The sequence below is a fragment of the Fulmarus glacialis genome, unplaced genomic scaffold (assembly GCF_000690835.1).
Source record: "Fulmarus glacialis isolate BGI_N327 unplaced genomic scaffold, ASM69083v1 scaffold6806, whole genome shotgun sequence".
Lineage (NCBI taxonomy): Eukaryota > Metazoa > Chordata > Aves > Procellariiformes > Procellariidae > Fulmarus > Fulmarus glacialis.
Window position 1 is genome coordinate 37,252 of NW_009216135.1, and position 16,843 is coordinate 54,094.

At 47.3% G+C, this 16,843-nt stretch overlaps 1 protein-coding gene across 1 annotated transcript in view; it reads right to left on the minus strand.

Annotated features, from left to right (window-relative positions):
- LOC104077810 (voltage-dependent calcium channel subunit alpha-2/delta-4-like) overlaps positions 1–16,468 on the minus strand; it is a gene marked incomplete at both ends in the record, with an annotated part of 52,392 nt that extends 35,924 nt beyond the window's left edge. Inside the window, 8 exons of the mRNA XM_009579178.1 lie at positions 235–309; positions 1,908–2,058; positions 2,645–2,705; positions 3,772–3,903; positions 6,137–6,299; positions 7,918–7,977; positions 9,475–9,591; positions 16,382–16,468. Of these exons, the coding sequence (XP_009577473.1) occupies positions 235–309; positions 1,908–2,058; positions 2,645–2,705; positions 3,772–3,903; positions 6,137–6,299; positions 7,918–7,977; positions 9,475–9,591; positions 16,382–16,468 (846 nt within the window). The remainder of the gene's footprint in view (positions 1–234; positions 310–1,907; positions 2,059–2,644; positions 2,706–3,771; positions 3,904–6,136; positions 6,300–7,917; positions 7,978–9,474; positions 9,592–16,381) is intronic.
- Positions 16,469–16,843: the final 375 nt, after the last annotated feature.

Here is a 16,843-nt window from a genome sequence, read left to right on the forward strand (position 1 = left end):
GTTGCTGCTGTCTAGTTAGCCAGCTGACCCCATGTTACAACGTCTTTGCGTAAGGCGGATCGCGGAGCCAGCACACACCACTGACCTGGTGCTTGTTTCTGAAATGCAAACCACACACTTCTGGGAGATGGTTGTTTCTTATCCCTGGACATTCATGTCACAGCATCTTAACCCCATGTACTGCTTACATTAAGAGAGCTACCTGGATGACATCGATAGGAACCTGGTACTCACCTCTCTGTTATCTCTGTCTGCTTGGACCAGGATACCCTTAAAACAGGGTTCGATAAAATGAACATAATCATTGTACTGCAAAGAGAAAATGAAAAGAAAGGGTTTGTAATGGGAGAAAATTCGCAAAGTGGGTTCACATCCTGGGTGGATATTCAGAAAACAGTACGGAGCCTTATGCCATTTTATACATATTTCCCTTAAGAATTATTTGTAGTCCTCATGGCAAATTATAATTTTGATAAATCTCATATTTGTTTAAATAATGCGTTAATTATGGTGTTTTGCTGAGTTCTATCTGGGCATATCTAAACATACAAAGTTACTTTGTTTTCACTCACATGGTAGAGATTTTCTCTACATACTATTAGCTTATGCCCCTGGCCTTGCTTCTAGCACTATTTGCACATATTTTTGACTTCTGGAGATTTTGTGAGTCCCCAGTTGCCAGCTGAACCTTGCAAGTGGTTTTGTAGCCTCATGTCTGATGCCTCTGGTGCACGGCTGAACGACAACGTATCAAATGACCACACATCCACCGAGCTGTGATAATTAGTGGGGTGTGTGCTTCTAACCAGATACATGTGAGGTAAAACATGCCAGTGTAAAAGTTTTCCTGCAAGGTTCAGAAGAGCATATCATAAGAGCATGGCTAAGAGGCTACTGATGCTCAGCTGGTCAATAGGAGCTTACGTCAGGCTATAATGTGTCTGAGCCAGTAGGTTCTTGGTGTGACTACAGTAAAGGAATACGTATTATATGCTCTTTCTGGGATTGTTTTTGAAGAACAGATGATATTTCAAACTCCTTAATGACTTCCCTCCATTTTTCTGCCAACACTGTTCACTCTTCCATTCTATCCAGCCGTATAAAGACAGAGCTGTCACCACCAGAGTTTCTATCTATCTTACACAATAAGAAGCTATCAACAAAAAGAGACTTTATATCTCAGTGACCGTGCTCTGGCAAACTTTTCTAGAAAGGAGCCTGGGGAAAGAGATGGTGCTTGAATAGGCTTTGAAAATTAGGAAGTGAGCAGCCATTTGCCTTTAACCTGGCACCAAAGCCCCCAGTCTTGGCGTGGATCACGGAAAAGTTTTGCTTTCTGTGGTTAGTGGTGCTGGTTCTCTGTGGGTAACAGGCCCATCCTCATCCTGGCCAGGGCTTAAAAAGGGAGAGAGTAACACCGAGGCAAGCTGACCAAACTCCATGCAGGCCTGTGCAGATTGACTCTGGATTGCAGCCTTGCAGGCAGCTGGTGCACAAAAAGGCATATGGTGGTAATTTTCTATCCTGGAAACATTATCCTGAGGATTATACTGCTACTGGACCCAAACACAGTATTATGCTATGCTATGCTAGGTGAATTTAGCTCAGGTCCCTGTTAGCTCAGGTGTATCTCTACAGCACTTTGTTATCTGTCGCAGTCACATCCCTAAGCAAGCAAAAAGATGCAGCTGACATCCTCCATAGAGCGGGGTGAGATGACTTAGCAGCCACCCTGCTGACCACACGAAGCTGACTTCCCAAGGGCAATTGGTTTTAATCCCTCATCCAACATAGGCACTAAGCGTTGTAGTTACACCTCTGTAATGCCTGTAGTTTGCTAAGGGGACTGAAGGGTTGGTATGAGGCACAAGGAAGACAACTCAGCACTGGAAATGGGACATACTTACTGCAATGATGTTGACAAAGTCATTTTCTCCCAGAGTATCTAGAATGGTGATGATGGTGTGTTTGGCAATGGTCATCCGCAGGCCCTTCATGCTCCCACTGACGTCCACAATGATGACAATGTCCTTGGGAGAGGTGGCCGCTTGGATGTACCTTTATAAAAAGAAGAATACAAGGAAGCAGGGTGAGTGTACGGGGAGGAGGATCGCTGGGTCTGCTGCTGTCACATGATGCCAGCTGCAGCATAACCAGCAGGGTCAGGCTGGGCATCCGATGGGTCCCTTCCTACCAACCTGCCTCTCCCACCGGCCCCAGCATCTCGCTTCTTGCATTGGCAAGTGCTGGGCCTGCTGCAGGTGTATGTCCTGGTTCAGCTGAGAGTGACAACTGCTAAAGCCTTCTTTAGCCATGCTGAGCAGACTGAGTAAATGCCCCGCATTTCTGGGGTCTGAGCAGCCCCGTCCCTCCAGTCACAGAATTATAAGGAGGATGGGACAGAGGAAGGATACACTGGTGGCGATTTCCACGTGGCATGTGTTAGATGCCATACGGAAAGCTGGTGCTGGCAGGTGGTAAGGCTTCCTAACCTGCTATTGCCTTCGTTTATGTACCCCTCATCTCTCACAGGAGCAGCATGGGCAGTAACTGCTGATCAGCAACTCACCAAGGTGTCACCTTGGAAAAGAGGGAGAGAGGAAGACTGAAAGGTGCTTTGGCCAAGTCGCTCCAAAACTCTTACCAGCCACGATTCCTGCAGTCGAAGGAGATGACTCCGTTCTCATCTGGTAACCACTTTATTCCTGAAGGGAGCAGCAAAAGAAGCAATCAACACACACAGACAGGCAGGCATCTGCTCCCCGCTCCCGAGGCACCCACACTTCTGCTGCTCACTGCTGAGACCTGGCTACCCCGGGGGGGGCATGCAAGTCTGGCCAGCAATAGCAGCCGCCATTCTGCAGAAATACAAGCAGAGCTGCATGGTCTTCAGCTGTTCTCAGTAAACTGTTTATTAAATTTCTATTAAAAAATGTACCTAGGCATAGTCCGTTCGAATTTAGGGAGCAATTGCTCTTACTTTGAACTTTCTGCCACTTTGTTGTAGTTCTCGGCAACATCTTTTTCTCCCAAAGGGTGGTTGCGAGCATAAAAAAGCAGCAGCAGTGCCAGGGACGTGTCCCAGATTCCCTGCTAGAGGCTCTGCTCACAGTCATCTCTGCTTTCCCCTTTCACAACACGTGACAGAAGAAGGGCACAGGTCACAGAAGAAGGGCATGCAGCCATCTGATGAAGGGGCCACCAGGCCAAGCTACAGCTGCGGAGGGTCTCGTGGCTTCCTCCGAGCACGGGGCCTCCCTCTTGCACCGTGACCCTACGTGCTGCTCGCAGGTGGTGAGTGGATAACAACTCAGGCCGACCAGCTGCATCTGCCATGTGTGGCCTTAGAGACGGAGAGAGGCTGTGGCCGCCACTAAAAACCACAGGGGAGCATGAGGAAGGGAGCCCTCCTGCAGCCTCCTCACCCCACCGGCGAGATTTGCAGGTCCTGCCATGGTGTTTTGTGAGCTTTTTGGAGGGCAGCCTGCCCGAGGCACATCCCTGCAAGCAGACTCCTCTGGGGTTGCAAGGGCAACATGCCTGGGGGGCTGGTCCACGTGAGAAAAAGGGGTTTATGCCTGCCGCGGACACTATTCCTTCAGCCTGAGCAGCAGCAGCCCGTGCACTGAGTATTTTGCTCACTGCACCCTGCCCTTCATGGGGCCACGCTGCCCCCAACCTTCCCAGATTGGGCTCTTCCATGGCACGGACCCTGTCCTGCAAGACGATTGCGTTACGCTGAAAGAGCGAAGCTGATCTCTGCTCTTTTACCTGGGTAGAGCCTGAAGAATCCAGTGGAGCTGCCAAAGTACTGCCAGGTCAGCGTGGGATCCCTTTCAAAGTTGTCCACAAAAATAGGATTCAAGGCTTCGGACATGTAAACGCCGTTCAGGATGTCAGGGTCTGGAGGGGGGGAAGAATAGAAAAATGGGGAAAAAAAGTGTGCAAAAGAAGGGAGGACACCCACCACCCCTGGTGGAGGAGGGGGATGGGAACAAAGGCAACCGCAGGAGGAATGCAGCCTTGTCCAAAGCTTTGACATTGGGCAGGGAATTGGATGCATCATTCAAGTAAATCCTGTAGGGCAGGTCACCACTGGCCACTACCGGTGACCTCAACTTGGTCATACGCTGTTGTTCCCATTTCTTTTTCCATCTTTGTTTGCCCTTGGGCATTACATCTGTTGGAAGAGGGCTCCGAGAGACCCAGGAAAACCAGCACTGTGCTGAGCACAAGTTGCACGCCACGCGGGCAGGACTCAGCTGCTACCTAAGAGGGGACGTGTGGCTATTGTAAGGCAACTGCCTGATGCACCACTAAGTGGAACAGCCTTTCTATAAAGAGTGGTGTTTAAATTTATGCTAGATATAATTACCTAAGACACAGGAGCTCTAGGATTTACATGCCGTTTCTCTCTCTTTCTCTCCTCTTTTCCCCAACAATTTTTTCTTTTCTTCTTTGCCTGCTCTTTCTTTCACAAAGCATGAGCTGTCCTCCTTTGCCCCTGATCTCATCAGAATCAATAGGAAGTTGCAGACTCGCAAAAACTCGTAAGAGGCAGTGTATATTTGGTGTCTGTGTTGACTCATTGCCTCAGGAGACCAAACAGAGCAGCAGCAATAGAAACAGGGAATTATAAGAAACTGGTCATTGTAGGATTAACTATATTAATGAAAGGGATGGGGCTTTGACCTACCACTTCCTGTTTAGTCACTTTACTAAAGGCGGTTTTGGTCAAAATAGGGGAAAAATTGAACTGTGACTCCCCAGCGATGAGGCCAAAGTAACTCATGCAGGAAGGGAGCCAGAAGAGCTGTGGAGAGCCAGGCTTGCTGCTGTTTGCAAGAGAGGGAGTGAGTACTGCCAGGCACTCCCTGGGCATGGAAGCAGCCTTCCTCCTCCTCCTCCTCCATCTCCTGCTCATCCTCCAGCCATAGCCAGAGCAGCTGGATGGTCTGTGTCAAGCTGTACAGGCAAGAGATCAGCTAGCTGGGCAGTGCCTCTCTGTTGCCTCTGACAGCGGCCATTTGGCCACCTCTTTCTGTATGCTGCTGTAGGCAGCAGCCTACTTTGTGGAGCTCTGCTGTAGCTACCCACAGCCAGCTCTGCTGGTGGCTCTATTGTGAGCAAGATTTTAGTGTCTGGGGCTGTCAGACCAGATGGAATTAATTTAAAATCATGGGAGAAATAGAATTCCCTCTATTGTCCCTCTAAATAACGTAGCAGTTGTGAGCACAGTCGCCAGCGCCTGCCTCGTCTGGTCCTGAAGATTGTAAATGAGCTCCATCTATGAGAGAAGAAATGGCACTTTTTTTCCTTGCCAAAATGTATGCAAGGGCAAGAGCTGATGGGGAGGCAGGGAAGGAGCCAGTTCAGGCAGCTTCGAATGTTGGCCAAAAAGAGCAGTAAACTTAGGACAATTGCAACTGGTGTCTCAGCTTGCAAATTTGGCAGTGTGCTGACTGGCCGGAGGTGGACCATTTTCTGGTGTGTAGCTGGAGTGGTGTGAATGTGCAGGGGGAGAGGACACAGCCTGGGCACAGATGAGGCCATGTGAGCCTCGGTGCCTCCCTGGGCTCCTGCAGCTGCCAAAGGCTTGCTGAGAATGGAAAATAGCCCAGAACAGTCATGTCCCAGTAGCAGTTGTGAATTACCCCCCAGTCCCGTATGGATATGCTCACTGGGAGTTAAGAGTGTCCCCGTGAGGTGTTAGTGCCTCATAACACAAAGGAACTTGGGGTCTAAATTCTCAGCTGAAATCAATGAGATCCTTGACACCTAAAACCTTTGATAGATCTGACCCTTTGTACAGAGTAACAATTGCCAATAAATTCACATCACAGTTTGTTTCACAGCGTCTTTGGTTGGGTAGATGAACCCTAGGAGACGATATTGCCTGCCTAAGATGGAGGACGGTCCATCATTAGAAGTCTTCCAAGAGCAGATTATACCTAAGCCTGTCACAGTGACAGAATACAGCACAGACATGACCATGCCTTGGGACAGTACCTTTCCAGCCCTGTTTTCTTTACTGTCAGTTTTTTTCTATTCCCATCCTTTCTTTCAGTATTATTACTGGTAGTTTCCACAGCAACCTACTGGTAGTGAGAAAGTAGAGGCCAGTAGAGGCCATTACCTTTGTTGTAAACGTTGGTGGGGAGCTGGATATCACTGTATGTTGTGTTCACCAGCAGGTTATTGAAATGCTCATTTGGCTCCAAAATGAATTCGTCTCCAAGCTCCACATAATTGTCATTTTCATCCTTCTCATTAATCAGGACAGAATTGTAGTAATCAAACTGTTGATGAAGACAATGGAAAAGAGAAAGGCAAGAAGAGAGAATCAGACAGACTATTACTAGTACTGCCTGAAAAAAAGCACTCTTTAAAACATAAAAAAGAGACATCTGGAGAATTTGGGCTTCAAATAGGATCAAGAAGAGCAGCAAACAGGAGCCATTACCGACTGAAAAGTGTCAAGCTGTCCAAATGATAGTTTCTGCCCAGTTTCTTATTGTCAGGAGCCCACATGACTGAAAGCATGATCCTAACTGGCAGCAGAAGAGCCACCTGAGAGCAAAGGGACACAGTGGCAGACTCCTGTGGTCCCTCAGAGGTATTTAAGTGACTAGCCAGAGAGATGGAGTGTCTCACTGGGTCTGGCTCCCAGGTTTGCTACAGGGCATGCCGATGCTGACCTTACTTGCCCTGTCTCTACAGCTGTCATTTACTAGGGTTAACTCCTGATGTACATCCAGCCAGGATTATCCCCTCACTCTGTCACTCCAAGCAGCAGGCACTCATCAAGAGCAAAGGATAGAGCAAAAGGTGCTCAAAGACAACGCAGTTTTCCCCCTGTGAAGGGGGAAAAGACTGGGGATTTAGCATCTACAGTCACTTTAGTATCTTCAGGACACGCTTCACCCTTGGATAACAAATGTTTTTAAGATGTTTTTGTTGACTTTATCTGAGGGCAGAGGTTATTTAAGGATTTATTTAAGGATTTATGTTCAAGCACTAGCAGTACTCAGGGGATGCAGATTGTGTGTGCGAATATGGAGTCATGTACCTCAACTCACCCATGACCCTTACTGTGAATGCAGCTGACCCAACTAGCATGACTGTAATGTGATTCTTAAGTAAAGAGGTAGGAGAGGTAAAATTGGTAGCTAGCTTGACTTCAAGAAGCATTTTCATTCCCACCCTTTCCCAGCATGGAGAGGTACTTGCAGGGGTAGCCTGTACTTCTGCTAAGCACTCTGTGCTTGTACTGTGGAGAGTGGACTTTCTTCATCAGAGTTTTCACTCCAGTTCCCTTCACCAGCAATAATCCCATAGCTTGGCTACAACAAACAGTTATTAACAGAAAGCCAATTATCCAAATTGCTTGGAGAGCATGAAACTTTCACCTAACGGGACACAAGTCTGCAGGGTAGAGAAAAGATGATGGGAGCCGTTGAGAAAGATGGTGAGAAACTCAGCTCATTGGGATTAACGGTTTGCTGTGGGTATTTGTAACTGTATCCTCCTCATTGCTCATACACACTCAATTTTTAGCTCGTTTTCCAGTCAGGTAACCCACAAAGCGCCAGCTAATTTGCACCAACGCGTCACATCATAATAACAACATTGGTGTGCAGTAAATGTAATGCCAACAACATCACGCAACCCAATGTCTTCCTAAATTCTTCCCCTCCCGGAGCCAAAGGGACTAATCTCCTTGGTGTTAGTAGGTTTGGGATCTGCCAAGGGAGTCTCTTACTCACACAAGTTTCTAGACAAGCTGAGTGTCCTGAAGACAAGGAAACACCTAGCCTGTCCAGGAACCTGAGGTTGCTGGGTGCTGCTAGGCCTGCCTTTTGGCTAGTCTCTCTGAGGATGCGTGTCATATTTTGTCACTGACCGGGATAAACTTACCTCCAGTGAGGAGTTGTACTCATGGTTCAGATCTGCATCCTCTGCTGCTTCCACCAACCTCTAATGCAAGCACACAGAAAGAAAGATGAGGGGGTACTGTGGAAAGCCCTCCAGAAGCTCCTCCAGCTGTATCAGCCATTCACACAGTTAGTGAAAAGACACACGACTGCCTCCTTCACCACAACACAGAGTCATGGGGCTATAAACTTCCTTCTTTCCCTCCTTTTCTGCTGACCTGTCATTCTGTGCTGCAACTTTACAGCTTGGAAGGTATATTCACAGCTATTTATTGCCAAGTATATTCACACCTACTCACTCCAGAGTCCCTACTAAACCCTTGAGCAATCTCAGATATCACAGGACATATACAAACAGAAACATGTCCATTTAGAGAAACAACAGCCAGAGATTTAATTTCATTTTCCGTGAACCCTTCCAAAAAGCCATGGGAAAGGCATTTCAGACCCAGCCTGATGTCAGTATCTCGTCAAAGGAAAAGGCCTTGTGGGAGTCTCAGTCTGGTATTGTTACTGAGACAAAGACCATGACTTGATTTCATAAAGGGCTCAGCGATGCTGTGGCCATTTATAAGCTCTTACCATTTATGGAAGGCAATATAATCAACTAGTATTCTCCAATATGATGCTTCAGGGCACTAATTCTCGGTTGGTACAGACTGGGAAAGAATACAGCTAAACATGTACATGTTTTCAGCGACAGTCTCAGCAAAACTACTTTTTGCTCCTTCACAAAGGATAAGGCAATCCAAACATTGGAAAAAGTCTGGCTATGAATTTAGTGTTCTGGGCCAAAGCTCTGGGTCTAAATATGCCCACATTTCACTTTGAGATTCAAATGATGTGTTTCTGGATGACTTTTCCACATTAGATGCCTTAAACAGTCAAGGCTCTGTGACTACAGAAATACGCTTTTCATAGTGGGTAAATATAAGGGAATATGATAGATCCTTAGATGCAAGAAGTAAGAGGGGCCATAATGACTACCTGCTCTAATGTCCAACACAGCAACAGCTAAAGACCCCTTGCCACCTCCTCCACACTTCCCCATGTACATAGCTTGAAATCCAAGCACCTTCCTTGCAGGTCATGTTCAGGAGCTGCAGGAATTTCCCTTGAGCCACACACACAGCTGAAACAAGTTACCAGTCTTCAATGGCCCAGAGGGCATTATGCAAGGATGAGCTTTATTTTCACTTGCGAGAGGTTTTTTCTCTTTAAACAGCTATAGAATCAAACCGCTTTTCTCCTAAAAGAGTGTTCGTTCCCTCATATTTATTCCTAGACTTTGTTTTTATCTTATTTCCTACTTTGGGCTGAAGGAGAAGCCAGCATTCCCTTGTCTGAACGCCTACATCCTCCCACCAGTGTCTACTTAAAGCTCAGAGCGAGCCAGCTGCACCAGGAGGCATTTGGTTAGGCAAGGAAGTCCTCATGCAACCTCTGCGCCCACACACTCCTGGTACAGGCGGGAGGCCTGCGTCTACTGCTCTGGGGCTGACGGGAGAGGACTGCCTTCCCATAGCCCCCGTGGTCGTACCTCAACGGCTTCAACCTTCCTGCGGAGCATGCTTTCCATCTGCTCCGAGAATTTCTTCACCAGCTCCACGCCGTCCACCTCTTCGATCTTCAGAGTTGGCTCCACATCTTTGTACTTCTACCCAAGGGAAAGCAGAAAATCCTGCTGAGCAGGAGGCTCATAAGGAGGGGGGTGAATCTATTACTGTTAGCTGGGTTTTGTCATTGATGAAGAAAGATGTGTGAAAGAACAGGTCTGATTTACCACTTTCTCCCATCTTCGCCTTTCCTCCCTTTTCACCCCATAATTTGGGCATGTGCAGATCACTGGCCATAACACGAAGCATTTTGACTAAGTAAAAGCAACTGATCTAGTTGTGAGCTTGTGGCTGTTGAAAACAGCAATGTACCGGGAGCTATTGGTGCCTGAAAATAAGGGAGAGAAGCAGAAGGCCGACTTTTAAAAACCTGAAATACACATTGTGCTTACATCCATAATGGCATTGTATGCATCACATACCTGAAGTTTACTTAAGACAGAGGGACAGGCAGGGGAACAGAGCTGTATGCTGTCATTACACTGCCTCCTATGTCATATGTGCTCTGGGGGACTAGTGGGAGAGATGTCATGCTAGTGCATGTCCTGTCCTCCCACAGCACCATCCTATCTGTAGGGTAACTTGTCAGGTCCGCAGCAGGAAGGGTCTGCTCAGTGCTTAGGTGGGAGACTGCCAAGGAAAGGTCAGCAAGACAGTTACGGTGCTACTTACTCAGCACGCATGAGCATGCTTTGGGCCAAGAGCAGCGCAGAGGCGATTCCCAGAAACTAGGAATTACGAGCATGGCTACTTAGTGCTGCCTCCACTGGGAGAGATGCTATAATGAGGAGGATCTGGGTCTGACAGCTTTGGAGATAACCAGTTTCTTCTGGCCATGCTTCATATAATCTAGGCATTAAAAACCTGAGAGTACTCCCAAACCGAGTAACTGTAATCTGCCTCCCTAAATCCACCCTTTCAAGACTGGATACAATGGCCTTTATTTCTCCTTTTCAAAAAAATCCCAAAGCTAACAAAGATAGGCAGAAAGAAAGAGTAAAAAAAAACCTGCAAAAGGACGCAATGTGAGTAACCTATTTCAGAAAAGACGGAGCCTTATCTCCTCAGCAATGAAAGTGTTTTGTGGAAGGGCAAAGGCAACAGATGATTGAATTTTCCTGGTCCCTCATAATTTCTCTCTGCAGTGTATATACATCCCCTCCATCTTCATGTTGCATTAGCACCATAGCAGCAATCTCAGCCAGGGCCGGACTTCTTGCACTGGTACAAAATGAGGCACGAAAAAGGAAGGGGATGGCAGGGACTCTAGTGGCACTTTTGAATTAGAAGCAAGTATTGGGAGGGGAGTGGGAAGGTCCTTGCATGTCTTTAAGGTGAGCGAGTGTTCAAGAAGCTGATTGACTATCCGGGAGGGTGGCTGAGCACAGGCGGAGTAAGAAATGCCTTGAGGCTGGGGCAGGCTGAGGAGGTCAGGCAGAAATAGCAGCAGCATCCAGCCTGCAGCAGGCATGGCGGGGAGGCTGCTCGCTCTGCCCGGCGTGATTAACAGCAAGGGTTTTACTGGATTAAAAACGCCAGGCCTCACATCCCCTCTGCTGTGGCTGTGTAGCTGGGACGGGCGGGGGGGGAGGAGGAGGAGGAGGTCGGGTTGAGCACGAAGATTAGCGTAACCATGCTGCCGAAAGAGGGATGTGCAACAACAACCCCCCGACTGAGGTCCCTGGCTGCTGACGAGACCGCAGCACGCATCCCAGCTGGTGCCTGTCCCATTTAGCTCCATGTCATGGTTTTGTCAGGAGGGAAGTGATCTCTGCCAGGCTAGGCTTTAATCAGGCCCTCCTCGGGGGGAGGAGGGTAATCTCTCCTGGGAAAGCTAGCGAAGGGGGGGACCACACCAGCATGGGCAAGCTTTACAAAGTGACCTGCCATCGGTTACCTTGGGTCATATCTTGAATTAAAAAGAACAGGGCTCTTTACCTCTCAATTATTTTTTAATGTGCTTTTGACACTTTGACAAGGAGATGTTATTAGGGTAAAAGTAATCACGAGCAATCTGCTCGTACATACACACGTCTCAGCCCTGGGAACTAGCCAGGGCTGGGAAGACAAAAAAAAAAAAAAAAACACCAACCAAAAAACCAACTTTCTGCAAAGATTCAGTTGGCTGCGAGGAATACACCAGGTTTGAGCTCAGATCCCCTTTGAGCTTTTTTCCTACAAATGATCCAGCAAACCATTTTGTACCACTAAAATCTCCTGCTATTAATGAATATTCACTGCAAGAGTTCCCAAAGGTGGGCAACAGAGTAGTACCTGTGATTTCAATACTGTTACCAAACACCATGGCTGAAAGTATGCAGCAAATGTCAACACAGTTGCTTGTAGCTGACAAGGTTGTGTAACCTGCACAACCTGAGTTTAGGGTTCAGGTTATCAGATCATTATAATTTACAGAACAGGAATCAGCTACAGGCTTGGGAGAACTGGCTGAAAGGATCTGACATTGAAAAGGGGCCAAAAAGTTAACTCTGATCTAGAAAATCCTTTCATATTCATCTAGTACTTAGTATTCCCTTAAAACAGCAGGAGCAATTCATTAAGATTCTCCTTCTGCAGTGATGGGGGTGGTGATTTAGAAGTGGAAGATCCAGGATTCAGTATCCTGAGTTTTATCTGTGAACAGAGATATGTCACCAAATATATTTTCTTGTTCCCACCTCCATGAAATTTAGCCCATTGAAGTTCACAGTGTTGCATTACTCATTGCTAGTGAAACTATATTAAGAGTGTGAAAAACATTCCTTTGATCTTCACCCAGGAAAATGTCTTGACTGAACTTCTTTAATTTGTCTGTTCTTTGCCATGTAGTTATTTGTAGTGCTTTCGAGTAATTACATAGCTGGAGCCAAGCCCTGCTGTCCTTTCTCAGCCCTATCCACCGAGGAAGGCAATTGGCACCCCAGCTACAGAAGGAAGCAGGAGGTAATTCTCAGGAATGCTTATAATGCATCGTTAACGTAGTAGAAGAAAAATTAAGTTTGGGTCTGCTGAAGCTGATGGTGTTTCTATCACTCAGAGGCAAGCTCTGAGAAGACCAGAACCACTGTGGTATCCCCCCAGCATGGCTGCAGCTGGTGGCCCCAAGCTTTTGGTCACTGCCTGGCCAACTGCAGCAGCAGGACTGTGGCAAACAGACCTAAGAAGCCACAGGTTCAAGCTTTCTCTTTCTTAGCTCTGGGAGATGCTACTGCCCTCCCCTTACTAAGCCTTTCACTTTGCCTCTTTGCTCCAGCTGTATTGCCCTCAGCTATCCTAGACCCTGGCAAGCATTTTAATACAGATCCATCATCTCTGAGCCAGGCTGATATGCCAGACAAGTGCGCAAGCTTATCTTAACCTCTGCTGCATAACGGTCAAGAGAATACGATGAATGCTTCAGCCACCAAACCAAAGCCACTCTTCTGCTTTTGCTACCTCTAGTGAGGTTTAATTTGATGATATCTTGACTGCTTGGGACAGAGAGTGACCTAGGGGCTTTCTCAAAGCTCTCTGATCCAGGGTGAGAACCTGCCTTTGTGGATTCAAGAGATGTCTACTGGTTCACCAGGTCTCTGGGAACAATAAAGCCTGGTAAGAAATTGACCGTTTGGGTTTGCAACATGATATTAGGGTTCTTCTGAGGGAAACACACAAAAAACCCCCAAAGAAATCCAAACAAACTCAAAACCACAAAAGGAAATTTATGCTAAATATTAAAGAGAAGTTTTACACACAAAACGTTCAGTAACTGAAAAGTTACTGGCTCTCAAAGCAACAATAAGCTAGTTACTTCAAGCCTATTAGGCACAAGGGAGACATGAAGTCAAATTTGAAAGGTGCTGTTATCTCTCAGTTTCTATTTCCTCAAAGGCAAAATGCCCATCGGCTTAAACAAGCACTGAGGAAAGAATTGTCTGGGCCTCTACGCTGTGCTCCCCACCCTTCTGCTGGTCTGCGTATACTCATGCACACAGACAAATGGTTCATGTGAAAAAGAGGCAATGGCCCAAAAAGGGAAAGGTGCCTGGGGAACACGTGTTTGGATTTCCAGACTTTGTACGTTTGGCTCCCCAGGCCTGACTTGCCCACAATCTGGACCAGTGCGGTGATCTACATAAAGCCATTCGAGTTCTGCCAAGGTGCATCTCATGGGGCAGAAAAATGTTGCCTATTAGTAAAAGCTTTGTCTGCAGCCTCCTGAAGCCATCCTTCTGCAGCGCTGCAAGTCAGCGATGCAGAGGGAGACCTCCAGGATGGTCCCTGCTTTGAGATGCTGATTTGTGAGGTGTTTGACCCAGTGCTTGCTAAAGAAATGGAGGATGAGAGAAGGAATGAAGAAGTGGGTGCTGGCTGGTCCTCCCCTATTTCCCTGGTCCCAGGGAAATAAGGGGAAATGAAAGAGCTCAAGGAGTGGGACTTGAGGGGTGAAAGGTAAACCTGAGCTGTTTAAACTGCTTAAGTAAAGTTAGGGCAGGGCAGGACATGCATTTAGGAGATGACTCCTTGCTGAAGTGTTACCAGAGCAAGGTTGGATCAAGCTCATCTGTACCCCCTGCTGAAAGTGGTGACAGTGACTCACTGAAGGACATTTTCCCTCTGAGTCACAGGTGACACTGTGTCCTGCTTAGGGGTGTCCAGAGACTGTGCAAAGCACAATCCGTCTGTGCTGCATCCCAACATGTGCAAGAGCAAACCAGACATCTTCCCCTCTCCAAGAACAAAACCATGTGGATGTGAACTGGGGCAGGCAAGTGTGATTATTTTATAAGGCTGTCAGACCACCAGGGAAATACAGCTCTGCCTTGACTCCCCTTGGCAGGGATGCTAGATTGGATTTGGTTACATTCAGGCTTCTTTTTCATCAGAAATTAGTTTTCTTTGCTTCCATGAATTACACCAAAAGCTGATAGAGTTGTGAATTTTTGTTCACAATCTGTTTGCCATGAGTGTCATTGGTACTATAGTAGCATCTACAGGTCTCATATAAGCCCTACCCCAAAGAGATCAAGATGCCAAGAGTCAAAACATATAGTGTGGACAGAGGGAGGTAAAATGACCTGGTGCAACATCTCCGGAGGGCCAACACAGCACAGCTATCTTCATATCCACCTCAGTGCTGTCCTTGGCCTCCACTGTTAACTTTTGCGACACTGGTATTTTCAAGCTAAGCCCTGTTCTACTTAGTTCCACTGATTTTTGGACCTTAAGGAATGTGAACCACCTTAATCTGCTAGTAGAAGTAGCCACAGAAGCAGCACAAGTTGTCTGTGTTGAAGCAGTAGGGAGAAGACATAATGGCTGCAGTCAGTATTTCTTCACACGATGAAGTGACACCCTTAGCATCTTCCAGAAAAAGCTGGTATCTGCAGACTTTCTGTTGGACAGCAAATACCTATACAGCATCAGAGACAGGTACGTGATTATGAAATAACCCCAATCTGTATCTCCTGCCCACTGGAGCTCCAGCACCCACCAGAGATGCTGTAGCATGTCACTTGGCCTCTGGCACTACCATCTGGGGACCCCATAGAAGAACAGGCAATGCAGAAGCATCATCAAAACTGCTAAAAGCCAAACTTTGCCTGCATTGATATCACACCACAGCTGCCTCATGATTAGGGCATGAAGTACCTATACCAGCACTGACAACTTTTTATTGCATGGTGCACATTCCTCCTAAGAAGAGCTGATGGTCAGTATAGACCTTTGTGATGGATGCTGAAGGCCTTTCTTGGCCAAGCCTAGCACAGGTGATGCTGCAGGAGATGCTCCCTTCCTCCGGACAGAAAGCAGCACTGTGGGGACAGGGAAACCGAGGGCAAGGCAAGTCAAATGATATCCAGATCCCTTTTGGCACTGGGATGTGGGTGCTATTACTAGTGAGAAGACAGAAATGACATATCTAAAAGGTGTAAGAGGCAATGTATGGCTTGTGTTGAAGAGAAGAATCAGAGAAAGAGTAAAGAAAAGGAACTGGACAGCCACATGAGGTGGAGAGGGGACGGCATCCCCCTTAGGAGCCACCAGCACTTGGGAGGTGCTGATCCATACAGCCCTGCTGCTGCAGGGCAGAGTTCACTAAGCCTGAAAGAGGAGCAGCCGTTCACCCCTGACTTCAGGAATCAAAGGTAACAGGGCAACTTCTCTACAGCGGCAAATGGGAACATTTATTTAAAGCCCCTGGAGCTACACCTTTTAATGCTGGCAGAGTTTAGCGCAGCAGCGCCTGTTGTTCGGTGACCAAGCCAAGCGTGAAGGAGGCAGAGCTCTGCACCTCTGGAAGATCATGGCTTCCAGGACACCTGCCTCAGAGACCCTGTCCAAAGCAGACTTTTAAAGGCACAATTCAAAGAAGTGATGAGTGACTGGAGGAAGACAGATGAGGAAGCAGAAATAAACAAGAGTGGCAGGTGGAGAGCTGCAGGAGGGGATGATGGGCTGACGAGCAGGTGAGTGACAAGCAGGAGGAGAGGGACTGATATGCACTTAGGAAGGGAGGAGTGAAGGGTCAGTACAGAAGGGCATGAAGTGATCATCAGAGGGGAAACATGAAGAGCACTGTCAAAAAGTATTTTTAAAAAATGGCACAATTTAGGTGGCATTTGGCCATGGCTAATGAAAGCAGGAAAGGCATTAGATGGATCCCCCCTCCAGTTCATGGAGAATGGCCATAGGGCATCACTCTGTGCTTATGGATATGAACCTGTATGGTTTTGAAAGTTAGCTGGAGACCTGTGTGTTTTGCTTTCTTCCACCCCAGGGGGGGAAACCTTGGAGGGCTACATGGGGAGATGATGTGAAGCCAAGCGAACCCTCGCAGCTCTTGCCTACCTTCTGCAACAGGAGAGAGCCTGAATACTTAGTCACAATGGAGTACAGCTCCCCACCAAAGGCATCTGCCCAAGACTTCACCCTAAAGAGAGGAAAAAATCAGTGTTAATAATTCAAAGTCAACAGAACTGCTTACTTCTTAAGACAGGGAAAACTCCATCTTCATGAGTATGAACCCTGCCCACCCCCACCGCCACCCCCCCATATTTCTTTAAGCCACTATAGTGACAACGACAGTGCTTTCTCCCCAGATTGCTAGCCAGACAAGCAGTAAGGCAGGACACAAGCGCTGCTCTTGGACATTCTGCCCAGGATATCTGGTCTTGGTCACTATGTTTTGACTCAGGGTGGAATTTGTCACGCCTAACTTTAGAGGTGTGAAAGTTGTACATTTGGTCTTAAATATCATCTGGTTTCCTGTATTGTTAGTAAAGTGAAGTAAATAGCTCTGCAGACACCTAT